The 15,996-nt window shown below is 43.3% G+C and overlaps 1 protein-coding gene across 2 annotated transcripts in view; it reads left to right on the forward strand.

Annotated features, from left to right (window-relative positions):
- Window positions 1–2,324: 2,324 nt before the first annotated feature.
- Window positions 2,325–15,996, forward strand: part of LOC119140854 (mitogen-activated protein kinase kinase kinase 1-like) — a 67,889-nt gene continuing 54,217 nt past the window's right edge. The window contains exon 1 of one of the 2 annotated variants that reach the window (XM_037372487.1): window positions 2,325–3,560. In XM_037372487.1, coding sequence (XP_037228384.1) covers window positions 3,130–3,560 — 431 coding nt within the window. In that variant the 5' untranslated portion in view covers window positions 2,325–3,129. The remainder of the gene's footprint in view (window positions 3,561–15,996) is intronic. The other variant, XM_037372486.1, reaches the window with a different exon arrangement.

Here is a 15,996-nt window from a genome sequence, read left to right on the forward strand (position 1 = left end):
TCAACCTTAATAGTGCTGGCCTTACTCAAATGGCAAAATCATGGCTTAACAGGGATGCTGACAGCACTTGTCTACACTTAATTATTTCTTACACTGGTGTCTCCTGCTGTCTGTGGATTTCATGTTTTGCTCTGTTCTTAGCTACTTTCCAGAAACGATTTCACCTCGACACACATGCACATTCCTCAGTACCCCATTGCCACTCTGACATTTTGCCTCTAGTTTCCTGTTTCCTTGTCCTTTAAGCCTTGTTGGAGCCTTGGCACAATGGGAGAGGTGTCCCCTAGGACTCTGCCATACTAAAAGGACATTTATGCGCTCTTATTTCTTAGATTTAGTTTTATTAGATTTGCTCTTTTTCTTCTCTGTATCCCTTTATAATCAATTGTCATTCAAAGCTGTATTCCTTTTCCACATAAGTGTTTAGTAAATTCCTAAAGTTGGGGTTTTTCTGTTTAGAGTGCTTTAAAAGTGTAGGTTTCTTTCTGTGAATGGGATGTTATGGCAGAGAGGAATATTTGAAAAGGTATAATTGTGCAGTTTGGGTTTTGTGTTTTTGTTTATTGAAGACTAGAGGATGCTGTGTACATGCAGTTACACTGCCAACAACTGGTAATAATTTGAGTTCACTTTAGCCATCTGCTTCAGAATTTGCACACAGCTAATCTCATCCTGCTTCTACAAAGCCCATACTTTTGTCTGTTCTTCCCTGCATTTAGTAACTTTGACAAGAAGGCTTGGTTTAGGAATCTTCCAGAAAACTGTCCCTAATTTACTGTACAGTTGAGATTTCAAATAAGAAGTCTCAAATACTGGATCTAAGAAATTCAGAACTTATCTTTAAATGTACATTCCTGAGTTCTACATTACTAGAGGATATTTAGATGACCTGCTTATCCCAAAGATGACAATGAACACAACTGACTTTCTCAGTGTCCTTCACTGAAAAACCTTCATAAGAGTAGTTAGAACATGGCATCTTAAGAGACCATTTAAGTGATTCATTTAGTGTGACCTTAAGGCAATGTGCATTGTCCCGGTTTCAGTTGGGATGGAGTTAACTTTCTTCTTAGTAGCTGGTGCAGTGCTGTGTTTTAGATTTAGTGTGAGAATAATGTTAATAACACACCGATGTTTTAATTTGTTGCTAGGTAATGTTTGTCCTAAGTCAAGGACTTTTCAGTTTCTCAGGCCATGCCAGCAAGAAGGCTGGAGGGGCACAGGAAATTGGGAGGGGACACAGCCAGGACAGCTGACTGGAACTAGCCAAAGAGGTATTCCATACGACATCATGCTGAGTATATAAACTGGGGGAAGAAGAGGGAAGAGGGGGACATTTGGCATTACGGCATTTGTCTTCCTGAAAGCATGATGGAGCCCTGCTTTCTGGAGATGGCTGAACACCTGCCTGCCGAGAGGAAGTTGTGAATGAATTCTTTATTTTGCTTTGCTTGTATGTGTGGCTTTTGCTTTACCTAACAAACTGTCTTTATCTCAACCCACGATTTTTCTCACTTTTACTCTTCTGATTCTCTCCCCCATCCTACTGTGGGGTGAGCGAGCAAATGGCTGGTGGTGCTTAGTTGCTGGCCGGGGTTAAACCACAACATAAATACTGATACTATTTTGCGTTTATATCGAGTACCATTTGAAACAGTCTCCTCAAGCTTTTGCTCTTGCAAGTCTAGAGGAAAGATCGTCTTCTAATCTGCTCATCACATCCTTCAGCAAAGACGCTACATCTAGGTTAGCATCACGTATGTAAGACTAGAAAGAATATGCTTTTGTTAGTTGGATGAGAAGTACCTCCTAGTGCTTCAGATCAAAGCAAGTGACCATACTAAAAATAATTTTCAAGATGCTTAGCTAACATTAGACTTGGGGGATACATATCAAATTCTGAGAAATAAGCTTAAGATATTCAGCTAAAGTGCTTTGAACTGTTTTCTACTGTATCCAATGTCACACCAATCTGAAAACAACCTGGTATGCATAGTGACAGTCAGTTTTTCTTTCCTAGTTTCAGATTAAATCAGCATTCAAATAAGTAATTTGTTTAATGGCAGCAGAACAGCACTTTTCTGATAACAATGTATATCCTTCTGTTCTTGCAAAATTAAGTCCCTTCTCCACAGCTTGGAGGCTGAAAGCAAAACCACCCAATTGTGGTCAAGTAGAAATCTAGACCAAAAGTAAATTTTACTTGGATGTCCCCAATGTTCTGGTCACGTGATGTCTCCTGCTTTTCTTCTCTCTCCCAGTCTCTTGGGAAACAGTTGCAGTGATAGGTATGTGGCAGGCTATAATCTAAACTAAATGTGCATGCATATGCACACAGGTGTACTCTGAGACATTAACACTTCTAAGTAGTTACGGACATAGAAAAGTATCAGAGGACAGGTGAAACAGCATCTGCCAAGTGAGGGTGACTCAGAGAAGAACACGTGAAGGCTGCCAAGAAAGAACATGTATTGAATTTCATACTAATTCCCAGAGACAAATGAGCAGGTAAGTCTGGGCATAGCAGCAATTTCAAGGTGGCTCACCGCAGTACTGGAAGGCACTACAGGGATTTTGCTCCTTTCTCACCTGGCTCCTAGGGAGGACATGGCCTGAGGAGGTTTTGGGAGTGCTAGGGAGAGGGAGCACATAGACGTGGTGTTGCGAGCTGGAGCGAGGGGCCACCAGGAGCCGGCCCACATTTTGAGAAGGGCTTCCCTACAGCGCCGGTTCCTCACAGGGAGGCGGCTGACCCACACGCCCCGGTTTTAGGCCTCGAGGCTGCCAGAGTACCCGCCGCTGTCCTGCACATAGGAAGGGTCACGTGGGGACGGGGACACCCTCCCCATCCAACACCGCCAGCTCCCGATCGCGGCCCGAGCGAGTCCGCCTGCGACGCGACCCGCCGCGGCACGGCCCCTGGCGAGCAAGCGCGACACCAACACCTGCATGGGGGCGGACGAGATGCTGCTGCGGGTCGCCGCACCTACAGGCGGCCGCCCCGCCCCGCGCTGCCTGCTGCCACCAATCCGCGCTCGCCTCCCACCCTCTCCCTACGCTGTTTCCGTAGTGGGTTGGTGCAGTAGCTTTCTCTGAGCCTCGGGAGCCTTATGTGACTTGCTAGAGAAAATGGCGGCGGCGAATTGTACTTCGTCGTCGGGGTTAGCCTTAGGCAGCACTGCGGTGGCTGTCGCCGCCGCCGGGAGCCTGAAGGGCAGCATAGGCACGGAAAGTGTCGTCGGGAGCGGTGGGGGGCTTCTGCGGGAGGCGGGCGGCAGTGGCTGCCGCGAGCAGTGCTCTGACTGGAGACGAAAGCAGCCGCGCAAAGTGCGGAGTGTGGAGCTGGACCGGCTGCCTGAGGCGCCTCTCTTCCTCGCCGCCTTCTTGTCGTCCTCTTCACCGGAACCTCCCGAGACGCTGCTGCTCCACTACCTGCCTGGGCCACGCTCCAGCCTCGTCAGCCCAACTGCCTCCCCCAGCCGCTGCGTCGAGTTCCTGGAGCCGCCGCCGGGGACCTACCCCTCCGCGGAGCGAAGGATAGAGCCGTGTCCCCCCGCGAGGTGAGGGGAAGCGGTGGGGCTGTTCCCACTCTTCCGCGGGCGTCTGGCTGGGAGTGGATGTGAGGGTAACGGGAGCTGCCCGCGGAGTGCTGGGGCGCAGTGTGCAGCTCGTCCGTCGCATTCCCCTGGGGGCGTGGAGCCACCTGGTGCGTACTTGAGGGAGTGCTGGATGCTGGGCTGTTTCGCGGGTCGCCCGCAGCTGTCAGCGGCGCGGGGCTGCGCGGAGCCCAGCAGCCGGCGCTGGAGAAGCGGGTCGGGGCGGCGCGTCCCTGCACTGTGGGCGATTAGCTGTTAAGTAGCCGGGCCGTGTGTGTGTGCTTCTATGTTTAACTTTTGCCGGAGTCCCAAAAGGTTTTGGAGTTTGAGTTTGTGATGGTGGTGGCGGGGACCGGGGTCGGATGTGTCAACCTTTGGATCTCGGCGTGAGTAGAGCCTGTTAACTCTTTCTACAGCTCTGTCGCCTCGGTGCCAGAGCAGGGCGCGGCGTGGTTCAAGCGTCAACTGTGCTTCTGCTTCGGGTGCTCACCTGGTACCTGACCGCTTTCTGCGCTTTCCTAGCAATTTGCTGCACAAAATTGAGTAATTTTATTTTTTTTTTTCTTGGGGGACGACGACAACTTAAATGAAGTCTAATTCTGACTTGTAGCATCGTGATATTGTGGAACTTTTGGTTTTTTGGGTGTGTGTTTTTTTTTTTTTTTATCCTTAGTAAAGGCCGTGGGGGAAGGAAAGCTTTCAAACATGTGTCCCCTCTTTTTCAGAGAGAAAGTAATTTTATGGTGGTTCAGTCCAGGTGATACATTTGAGTGGTTTAATTTAGTGCCCTTCTGTTTGTAGTCCATGTTTGCCTTCCATGTTTTATTTGATAAGCCCAGTTTCTTGAGGTTTTATAAAACTGCCCATACTATGCCTATTTGATATATGTGGAAGTATTCAGGGTGAAAGTGAACATGTCCATGGTGAAGCAGTTTAAGTATTTCAGAGCATGTTTCAACTTTAATATGTACTTGCTAGGTCTAACTGGTATGTGTATGGTAAGGCACTGAAGTAACGGTGTAATTTTGATGTGAAACTGATAATTTCACATGGATTTCTTGTAGGGTTTTATATGATATGGACTGTGTAGTTTAAGGAGTTAGTATTAACATCAAAAGATCTATTTTAGTGCTGCCTTACAGTTTTTCTGGCTAATTATTTAAACCTCATGAAAAATCTAGTTCCAGTTTGAACAGATGGCTTATGTGTTCTTTTTAGTTGTCTTATTGCAGTTAAACCACAAGGATATTTTTTTTAAAGTTTGACTTGACTTGGAACTACAGTACAAAAAAAATGGTTTATAGACCAGTGTCCTGTTTACGTGAATTTTCAGCAATTCTGATGGATTTTGGCCTATTTCTAGGACAATGTAAAAATACTTGTGGTGTGGTCCTAACATATAAGAAATGTCTCTGTATTTAAAGAAGGATTCATAGGAAATCAAGTGTTTCAGGAGGCGGGGGAAAAATCACGTATGAATTTTAGCAGGTATCTTGAGCTTTTTTTATAACTCCTGGCGCTATCTTTGAGTCATGAATTTATAATGTACTGTATCTCATAATATGGCTGTATCCAGTTTTATGGCTTTCAAGGAAAATAAAAATCTGGGTTGGAACATGTTTAAAATGCCTCTGTCTCCTGGTGATAGTAAGAGGGAGTTGGCTTGATAGAGGTTCGGGAAGGTCACTACAAGTCACATTGCTGAAACATTGAGTCCATCCTTGCTAGTCAGTCCCACAGCAGCAATAACAGAGCAGCTGTGTATTTTTTCCTTTCACATGGACAATTTTGCTTATAATAAGTACTTGTTTTTGGACAAGTCAGTGTTTTGAGTGTGTGTGTGATTTAAAACCCTTCTCCCTGAATGCTTTGGCATTCAACTAGGAGTGTTAACAAATCATAGAAAATGCTAAATGCCAAGTGCTTTTCTCTTTAGTGTTTTAGTGAGATAATCTACTTCTCAACTGTCTTCATGATAAATTTAAATGCATAGCAGCATTAATAGTGATTTTTCTTCAGAAATAGCCTATAAATGCTCATGTAGAGTATCTCGGTAATTCTGTATGTTGTGTTACCAGTAAATAGATGTTAGACAAAGTACTACTTTGTCAGGCCATATAAAGAATTTAAAAGATCTCTATGTACTTATTATAATATTAACTTGCTCTAGCTGAAGGAAGACTAATTTGTATGCGAGTAGCAGTTTATTACATACTGAACTTGTGCATGCAGCTGTTGCCCAGACATTTAAGAGGTGAACTGAAGGGCATAATCAAAAAAATATATGTTATTGTATCTTTAAAAGTATACAATGTTACTACTCCTAATAACACAGAGTATAATAAAATTGCTCCCTGTATACAATCTAAATGAACTACTGATTCCCAATTCATCCAGGTGCAGTTCACTGATTCTGTGTTAATTTCAGTTTCAAAGGTCGGGTCTCTTTTCACTCCCCTTCTTCCAGAGGGGCGCACTCTTCACTCAGTATAGTGAATCCTAGAGTCTATTCCCTTGTGGTTCCAGCTAGGATGGAGTTAACTTTCTTCTTAGTAGCTAGTACAGGACTGTGTTTTGGCTATGATGTGAGAACAATGTTGCTAGGACACTGATGGTTTTAGTTGTTGCTGGGTAATGTTTATATTAAATCAAGGACTCTTCAGTTTCTCAGGCCTTGCCATGCTTGAGGGGCACAAGAAATTGGGAGGGGACACAGCCAGGACAGCTGACTGGAACTAGCCAAAGAGGTATCCCATACCATAGGACGTCATGGGTGGTTTATATACTTAAGGGGTTAGCTGGGACCTGGGGATCATTGCTCGGAGACTGGCTGGGCGTCGGTCAGCGGATGATGAGCAGTTGTACTGTGAATCACTTGTTTTCCTTTCTCCCTTTTCCTTTGGATTTTATCCTTTCCCCCACCTTTCCATTATAACTTGTAGTTATTATTGTGCTTTCCTTTTTTATTCTATTTAAATTATTAAATTGTTCTTATCTTAACCCTTGAGCTTTACATTCCAATTTTCCTCTCCACCCCTCTGGGTGGGGGAGTGAGCGGCTGCATGGTGATTGGTTGCTGGCTGGGGTTAAGCCATGACAGTCCTTTTTGGCACCCAATGTGGGGCTGGAAGGGCTGAGATGACGACAGGTCTAATCAGACTGTGTTAATTGTTTTAAGTATTCATTGTTCTAGATTAACAATCGTTGGCTACAGTGCTGGCTTTTCTGCTTTTGAATTTGCTGCCCATGGTCCCAAGGTTGAATTGTCTTGATTATTTACAGTATGTGTTCCCTGTTGTGTTGTTTGTTATCATTGGGACCTGGGATAAAGTTGTTATAGTGTTGTACTATATAATACTGGCTTATAATATGATGGACTCATTGGCTATGAAACTAATCTGGTCTGAGTGCTTGGTGTTGTCGCTTCTGTGTGTCTGGTGGCCCCTGCTGGGGAACGCCAACAACTGTACCTTTGGCTTTGTTTTCCCAGAGAGTCAGCCTATGGGTGGGGTCCACGCCTCCCCCAGTAGCCTCAGGGCTAATTAATGAAACATTTAGGATTTTAGGAGAGACTGAGTATCTTTGGTCGGCTGGAAGCCCCGTAGTGCAGGTCTTGAACCTGGTGATGGGAATCCTGAATGTGGTTTTCATGTCCTGGAACTGGTGGAATTCTAAGCGACAAACTGTAGCTACTGCTCCATCCCCTGCAGTGGTTGTTCCAGCTACTTTGACCCCTGAAACAAGTGATGCAGAAGACAAACTGGTGTCAGTGTTAGTGGCACCTGTAGATAAGAAGAAACAGAAAGCAGCTAGTTTGGTAAAGGATGAAGAACCAGGGCCATCATGGGAACAAGATGAAGAAAGCGAACAAGAGGTAACCTCCTGATCCCTATCTCTGAGTGAACTGCGGGATATGCGGAAAGATTATGCCTGTCAACCAGGTGAACACATTATCACCTGGTTGCTTCAATGCTGGGATAAATGGGGCTCATAGTATAGATTTGGAGGGTAGGGAAGCCAAGCAGCTGGGATCACTTTCAAGGCAAAGGGGCATTGACAGGGAAACTGGAAAAGGAGCACAAATCATCAGCCTCTGGAAGTGACTTCTGTCAAGTGTGAAGGAAAGGTATCTCTACGAGGATATTACATGTCGCTCAAGCAAGCGGTATGCCATTATTGATATTGTGAATGTGTTTTTCTCGATTGCTTTGGCTGTGGAGTGCAGGCCACAGTTTGCCTTCACTTGGAAGAGTGTCCAATATACCTGGAATTGACTCTCCCAGGGATGGAAACGCAGCCCTACCATATGCCATGGACTGATCCAGGCTGCACTAGAAAAGGGTGGAGCTCCAGAACATCTGCAATACATTGATGACTACATCGTATGGGGCAATACACCAGAAGTTGTTTTTGAGAAAGGGGAGGAAAATTATACAAATCCTCCTGAAAACCAGTTTTGCCATAAAACAAAAGTAAAGTCAAGGGACCCGCACAGGAGACCCAAGTTTTGGGAATAAAATGGCAAGATGGACATAGTGAGATCCCAGTGGATGTGATCAACAAAATAACAGCTATGTCTCCACCAACTCATAAGAAAGAAACTCAGGCTTTCTTAGGTGTTGTCAGCTTTTGGAGAATGCACATTCCAAACTACAGTGTGACTGTAAGCCCTCTTGATCACGTGACCTAAAAGAACAATGAATATAAATGGGGCCCTGAGCAACAAGCCTTTGAACAAATAAAACGGGAGATAGTTCAAGCAGTAGCCTTTGGACCTGTCCAGATTGGGCAAGATGTAAGGGATGTGCTCTATGCTGCAGCCAGGGAGAATGGCCTTACCTGGAGCCTCTGGTAGAAGGCACCAGGGGATACTCGAGGTCAACCCTTCAGATCTTGGAGTCGGGACTATAGAAGATCTGAGGCCCATACATTCCAAATGAAAGAAAGATATTGGCAGCTTATGAAGGGGTTCAAGCTGCTTTGGAAGTAACAGTTGTACTGTGCATCACTTGTTTTCCTTTCTCCCTTTGGATTTTATCCTTTCCCCCACCTTTCCATTATAACTGTTATTATTGTTTTTATTATTGTTTCCTTTTTATTCTGTTTAATTTTTTTCTGTTTTATTCTGTTTAAATTATTAAATGGCTCTTATTTCAACCCTTGAGTTTTACATTCCTGATTCTCCTCCCCATCCCTTTGGGTGGTGGTGGGGGAGTGAGTGAGCAGCTGGCTGGGGTTAAACCACGACATCCCTTTACCTTGATTGCTGTGGGTATGTCGCATACTGGTCTGAGACCGGAGCGTGGTTCTGTTTGTATTCTCAGGAACAGAATTAAGACTCAAAACTGAGTCAAGAGCTAAGGAACTTTATTTGCCCAACAATAAATCTGTGAATGCAAAGGGAGAGAGAGCGCAAGAGATCAAGGGAGGAAGGAAGGAAGGAAAGAAGGAAAGGGTTCACAGCAATAGCTACCACCCTGGAGCTGCGGTGTCCCGACAGTCAGATTCATTTCCAACTCCGGTGGGGGAATGTTCTGTCCAATGTTAGTTGGTTCTGTTTTTTATAGAGTTGTTACAAGCTGTTCTGCTTTAACCACACCTTCCACCTGACAATGGTGTACATGCCCAACATTCTTCAGGGGCCTCCAGGTACCTTGACCCCCCTGACCCCAAGTCTGGGCACGTGCACAGGGGTTTGGTTAAGTTTTGCAGGATCAGCCTCCCCCGTTGCTCTGTGGCGTCAGTCGGTTTCCTCCTTTAACAATGTATACATAAATCTTTTCTGTGGCAGTGGTGTTATCTTCCTGCCTTAACAATGTATAGATCCTTCACTGTGGTGATGGCATGAGTTTCCTGCCATAGCAATGTTGAGACAACACATCTGCTGTGGCAATGGTGGGTCTCACAGGCGCAGTCTCTTACAGGGTGTGGTTAATAATACCAAATATGGTACCTTCCAGCTTTCTTTCAGAGGTTCATCTTTCTGGGTTCTGATATAGACTAGATCTCCTGGTTGGAAGGTATGTACTGGGGTGTCCAGAGGTATGAGTGTTCTTTTGTTTGGGTACCTATGAGGTGAAGATAGAGTACACTCAAATGATAACATGTATTCATTAGGTATCTGATTTCCACTTATATGCATCTGATCACCTTTCCCTGTTAAGCTATTTACTGGGTATGGTTTGCCATATAAATTTTCAAAAGGACTAATTCCTTCTCAAACCCTGGGGGTAATTCAGTTTCATAATAAATCTATGGGTAAGACATCTATCAGTTTCATTTGTTTCCTGGCATAATTTTGAGATTTGTCTTTTCAGAGTCTGATTCATTCTACTTTCCCATTAGACTGTGGTCTTCAGGGTGTATGTAAGTCTCAATCAAACTGTAAAAACTTGGCAATTTCCTACACTACCTTGGTAATAAAATGAGGCCCATTATCTGATGCTATCCCCTCAGGTATTTCAAACCTAGGGATGATTTCTTTCAATAACACACTGATTACTTCTCTTGCCTTGTTGGTTCCACATGGGAAAGCTTCTACCTATCTAGAAAATGTGTCTAGAAGTATTAGCAGATATTTATACCTCTTACATCTTGGTAACTTGGAGAAATCTATTTGGCAGTGTTTCCCTGGAGCACGTCCCCTCTTATCTTGTCCTGGAGGGGGTCTTTTCTTTATTTTTGGATTATTTCTGCAACAAATCAGGCATTGTTTCACAATAATATTAGCGTGTTGTTGCATTTTCAACCCTACAGCGTAACAACTCTTATGCTTGCCACTATTGCTTCAGCTCCCATATGGGTTTCCTGGTGAGTTCTCTTTATTAATTCCCTCATTAATGGAGCTGTAACTATAATCTGTCCAGTGTCCATTGTCCACCATACATTTTCAGTTTTGGTACAATTCAGAAGTTTTGCCAATTGATCATCCCTTTCAGAGTAATTTGGAATCTCTCTTGATTCCTATTGAGAAGTTAGTATTAAAGCTCTCATTATAGAATTTGATAGAGCTATTTGTTTTGCAGCTTCATCTGCTTTTCGATTACCCTTAATTACATCCATTTTTCCCTTCTGGTGAGCCTTGCAGTGAATCACAGATACATGCAGTTCAAAAACCAAAAGAAGTAAGAGTCTTAAAATTTCTTTCCCATGTTTGATTGTAGTTCCTTGTGAGGATGAAAGTCCTCATTCTTTCCAAATGACCCCATGAGTATGTACTACCCCAAATGCATGTTTTGAATCTGTACAAATATTTAGTTGTTTATCTTCAGGCAGTTCTCGGGCTCGAGTCAATGCAATAACAGCTTAATTTCTATTTCATCTTTCAAAGTTACCACAGCATATCCTCCTTTTCACTGTCTGTTGTCCATAAAGCTGCTTCCATCAGTGAATAACTCCCAGTCCAGATTCTCTTAAGGGTATTTTTTTGAGATCTGGTTGGCTGGAAGTATACTTGTTCTTGCCAGTCTTCCAGTTCTTTGGCCATACATTACCAAACAAAGTAGGACTATTCTTGAATCTCTGGGGTAACAGTTCAGTGGAGTTTAACTTTTCATCCAGTTGTTGAGTTTTCCCATTCAAATGTAGAGGAATTTTTAAAAGACCAAGGACATGTGTTACCATTGTCTGGGTTGGACAACCCAGGCCTGTTAATTGTAACTGCAGAGCAACTTTAAATTGTCCTTGAACCAAGCAGTTTGAGGAAGAAAACTAGCTATGCACAAAGAAGCCAGGTGCTGAACAGGACTTGGAAACCACAGTCAGCACACCCTGATCAGGTTCCTGCAGCATGCTCACCAATCAGTGATACAGACGTTCGTGTGATCAGAGGCTTTTATCCAATCACCTGTATGTAGAATCGCGTGGACAGTTAGTTTTACTTATAAATATAGCCTGAATGTTAAATAAAGGGAGGACAACATGTAGCCATATTAGTGTGATTGTCGTTACTCGGCCGACCCTCCACAGGGACCCTCTTCATTCAAATGCAAAAAACTTTTGGCTCACATCCTCCAGGGTTATGCAAAAGAAGGCATCTTTCAAATTCAATACAGTTGCACTCTGGGTTTGAATTCAGCCTTTACCAGTACTGCGTTCTTTGCTCTTCCAGGTCTGTTGGTTGCCTGTATGGTGGTGCCCAAAATTTCCTCTGGGGTGTTTGCATCTCTCCATTGTTTCTCCATTAATAAACAGATTTGACCCTTTCAAGCTGTTTCCTTTGGCAGGTGTATTTGTACTGTCTTATCAGAGAATGTTATCTGTGCTTTTAATTTACACGACAGATCTTGCCCTAAGAGGGGTAAGGGACATTCTAGCATATAGAGGAATTAGTGAGCTAGTTTTACTACCAATTTTGCATTCCATTGGTTTTAAAAATGGTTTCAAAGCTCACTTTCTTGTGACCTTTTAGTATGCTAATTAGTTCACTCATAGTTCAGGTAATTTTCTGTTTGTTCTCATTAACTATTTGGTTCTCCTTGAGTTTATCTTGTTATGCCCCAGCTTGATGTCTATGGTGTCTATCCCTTCTCCCAAGGCCATGTTCTGCCAACTATCTGTAACATCTTCTGTCTTTCAGACTCTCTTCTGTTCTTCACTATAGATATTTACATATTTTGTCTAAATTTCAAGTTAAATAACAGACTGGTCTTCTATTAATCATGTATCTGCAAGCTGGTAGACTACAATTTGAGATATAACTTCCGATTTGGGGCAAATCCCTGTAGGCAAAATGTACTTCCTTTTCTCTGATCTTTACAATGTTCTCTTAAAATGTTCAAACCATTTAAGTGATGTTTATTTGTGTCTGAAATTGGTGTAGCTGACTTATTACATCACCAAGTACAGAATTAGTTATACTTCCATAACCCTGTCTTTATAAAAATGAAAAACAAGAAACGCTGCAATTAGTCTCCTCAGTAACCATGTAATGTGTGAATTGGGTGAAAATGAAGTGTTTGAATTTGAAAATGCATATACTAGCTATGGCAGACTTGTCAGTTCAGTTGCAAGACAACCTTTGTAGATATTTATGCTATATTTTCTGCAATCACTGCTTGTATTGATGCCTGCTGGAGGTACCAGAGACACACTGTGAAACAAGTTTTGACTGTATGTACAGGTGTACTATTAAAAACTTGTCAGTTTTAGTTCTGCCTATCGATTTGTAGCATCTTTGGTGACTTTCAAAGGAGAGCATGAATGTATTAACAGAGCACTGGACTGGGCAGGGGAGTTGGAACAGAGAGAGCACAAGTACAGTGAAAGCACAGTGTGACCAAGGTTTGATGTGCTCTTCTACTGTTCATGTTGTCATAATGTAGCTAAGGTAAAAACTATAGCTTATATTTACCTTGGCTAAGAATAGCTAAGGTAAAATATAATTTTGCGTTTTAACCAAGTCCATAATACTTAATATTTTTCACTGTCTGCTTAAATAAACCACCAAATTTTCTGCTTCCAGTTTATGCTGAATACTACTGTGAGAGTAGTATTCACCTCCTACCTCTTCTGTGCTCTGTGGCTTGAGAGCGGGCTTTTTGGATTTTTTTATTTTTTTGGAAGAGCCCTCTACCATGTCTGATTTTTATCACTATTAGTTATTGTAAGTGGTAGGGTTCTGCTTAAATGGTTTGATCTGGTATGGCAGTTTTCTTTGTTCCTATGCAAAGTAAATAGATTATAACTAATCTGGAACTTTCTGTCTTGTTGGATTTAGTGATACTAAAGGGTCAGTCTTCACTGTCACTCAGTGGAGTCTTGGTACTGCTCAGTGTGATACCCATGCGTAGACGTGTGCAATTTTGCCTTACCCAAAGCTCAAACACGTAGAGTACAAGATACTTTTAAAGATCAGTTTTTCCTTCTGTATGATGGATTTGAACTTCATGAGATCTTTTACTGTGCTAATGCATTTGTTATTGTTTGAAGTTGGAGTAAAAGTAATGGTGCAGCTGTGCAAAAGCTTATTCCAGTGCAGGAAAGGATGAGGTGGGAGTGGAAACAAGCAGCTGGGGGTGGGATGACTGTGGGAATGCTCCTGTGGCTTTTGCTGGCTGCCAGTATTAGTGAAATTTGGCTTAAGCTTGTATAAAATAGAAATTATATGTTGCTGTATAGCTGTTCTTTAAAAAAACTTGTAAAGCTAGTTTTTAGCAGCAGTGGTGATAAGAGAATGGATGTGGTTTGAGTTCTGGAGTTTCTAATGCTCATTTCTGTGTTCTTGTCAGATTCTCTGTGAAGACCCAAGGGTTGTCTTATTTTACTTTTTATCTGCTCTCACTTAAAACTCTAGAATTACAGTTCATTCTTTTGCTCGAGGCAAAGAGGACAGAAAGCCTTTGAGAGCTTCATTACTTGCCTTTAGGTGACTAGGAGAATGTGGTTAAGTGGAAAGCTGCTTTCTGTTGCTTCCCTCCCTTTTGTCACAGTTTAACCCCTGCTGGTAACTAAGTACCATGAAGCCCTTGCTCATTCACCCCTCACCCAGAGGGATGGGGAGGAGAATTGGAAAGGAATGTAAAACTTGAGGGTTGAGATTGTTGCAGAATGGCTGTGTGATCATGGCCATGACTCCCTTAAAGATCTTTGTGAAACAAAGTTAGCGTAAGTTAGCTGAAGCAGGCCTTGCAGCTATGCTGAGGCATGCTGATAAGGAAGCTGAGAAAAACACACTGATCTTGTGCCTAATGTTGTAAATAACTTTGAGGAATTCGCGTAGACAAGAGAGGAAAAAAAAATATGTAGCTAGCTATCCGCAGAAACTGCAAGTAGGAGGACATATGAAAATGTAACCCTTTAGATCTTAGCCAATCAGCAGATGACTTGTAGGCATAATTAACAGGAACTGTATATAAGACATAATCGCGCCATAATAAATCGAAGCTTGCTCTATCACTCATATTGAGTCGGCTGCTTGCTTCCCCTCGCTCGTCAAAGTGGCGCCCGAACAAGGGACCCCTAACCTTGTTCTTCACCGGACAGCGAGGATGGAGAAGCACTGGTAGCAGCGACCAGAGAGCAGAAGATCGGCTGATGCTGGCATCGTACCCGATCCGTGCTTGAGCCCAGGATAATTCAAGAAGGGGTTCGCCGTCCATGAGCTGCTACCCAAGGGAAAAGGCTGCAACAAAGAGGACTTTAATGAGTGCACAATGGAAAAAGAGGTAGCGCTAGCACTTTTACAATGCTTTTTAGAAAAGCGGGGAGTAGGCCCTTTAAAAGATCTGGCTGGGTTAATTACTATGGGTAAAGCAAAAGGATATTTTGCAGATCCTGAGCATATGTTTGAAGTAGAAGAATGGCGTAATTATGGGGATTGTTTATGGGATTTAGTAATAGATGATGATAAGGCAGCAAAAAAATTGATGAAATCATGGCATGAAGTAACTAATTGTATAAAAAGATATCAAGCAGAAAAGCGCCTTGCTGCAGCAGTAACAAGCCGACTTGCAAGCGCAGATCCTAATGCAGGAAAAATTATGCCATGTGAAAATTACATTCCAATACCCCCTTTATCACAAACAGTGCTCTCTGTACCACCTATAGAGCCCACTGTACCACCTATAGACCCTTCGTGTCCTCCGTCCCCCCCTCCGGCGAAGTAGCCTCGGGGGGGCCAGAGGGCAGGGACACATCGGACGAAAGTGCTGCTAAGGAAGAAAATAGCAGTGGGCAGTCAATACAAAATTTTTAAAAAAAAAAAAAAAAAAAAAAAAAGGAACAAAAAAATACAGTAAACAAACTGGTGCGTTCTACGTGCATTAATTGGCAAAAAATAGCACAAGAAGCAGCTGCTCAGGGAATATTTAATATTGCTGAGCAAGTCAACCCCCCACAAGCTTTCCCTGTAACGTATCAGATGAATGCCGCTAACCAAAGACAGGGAACCTGGGAGGCTTTGATTGGAAAATATTAAGTCAGTTACGTAGTACAGTGAATGAGTCAGGCCTCCACAGTGAGCCCACCAGATATACCTAACTTTATGAAAGGGCCGTTATTGTGCCAGTGTATTCTGGAGAATAGTAACAGTTACACCAAAGGCATTTTAGTAACCCTGCCCTTAGATTCTTCTGTAGAAACAATGCTAGAGCGAATGAGTCGGGTGCCAGTAGGTCAGCAAGCCTTGCTAGTGGAAGCAATCCAAGCAGTAGGGAGAGATTTAGTGCAAGCCCAAAGTCAGGCTTTTGCAGCGCTTGCGCCTCTGTGCCCCCCTGGGGCTACTGCGCCCCCAAAGCCAGCGACCACCAAGCACCTAGACTTCCTCTGCTATCGATGCGGGAAGCCAGGACATACCCGTGACCGATGTCGACAACGTCAAGTGTGGTGCCAAAATTGTCAGCGAGGGACCCACAGCACCAATGTCTGTCGGCAGATGGGAAACGAGAAACCGAGCGCGAGG

Source organism: Falco rusticolus, chromosome W (assembly GCF_015220075.1).
Source record: "Falco rusticolus isolate bFalRus1 chromosome W, bFalRus1.pri, whole genome shotgun sequence".
Classification (NCBI taxonomy): domain Eukaryota; kingdom Metazoa; phylum Chordata; class Aves; order Falconiformes; family Falconidae; genus Falco; species Falco rusticolus.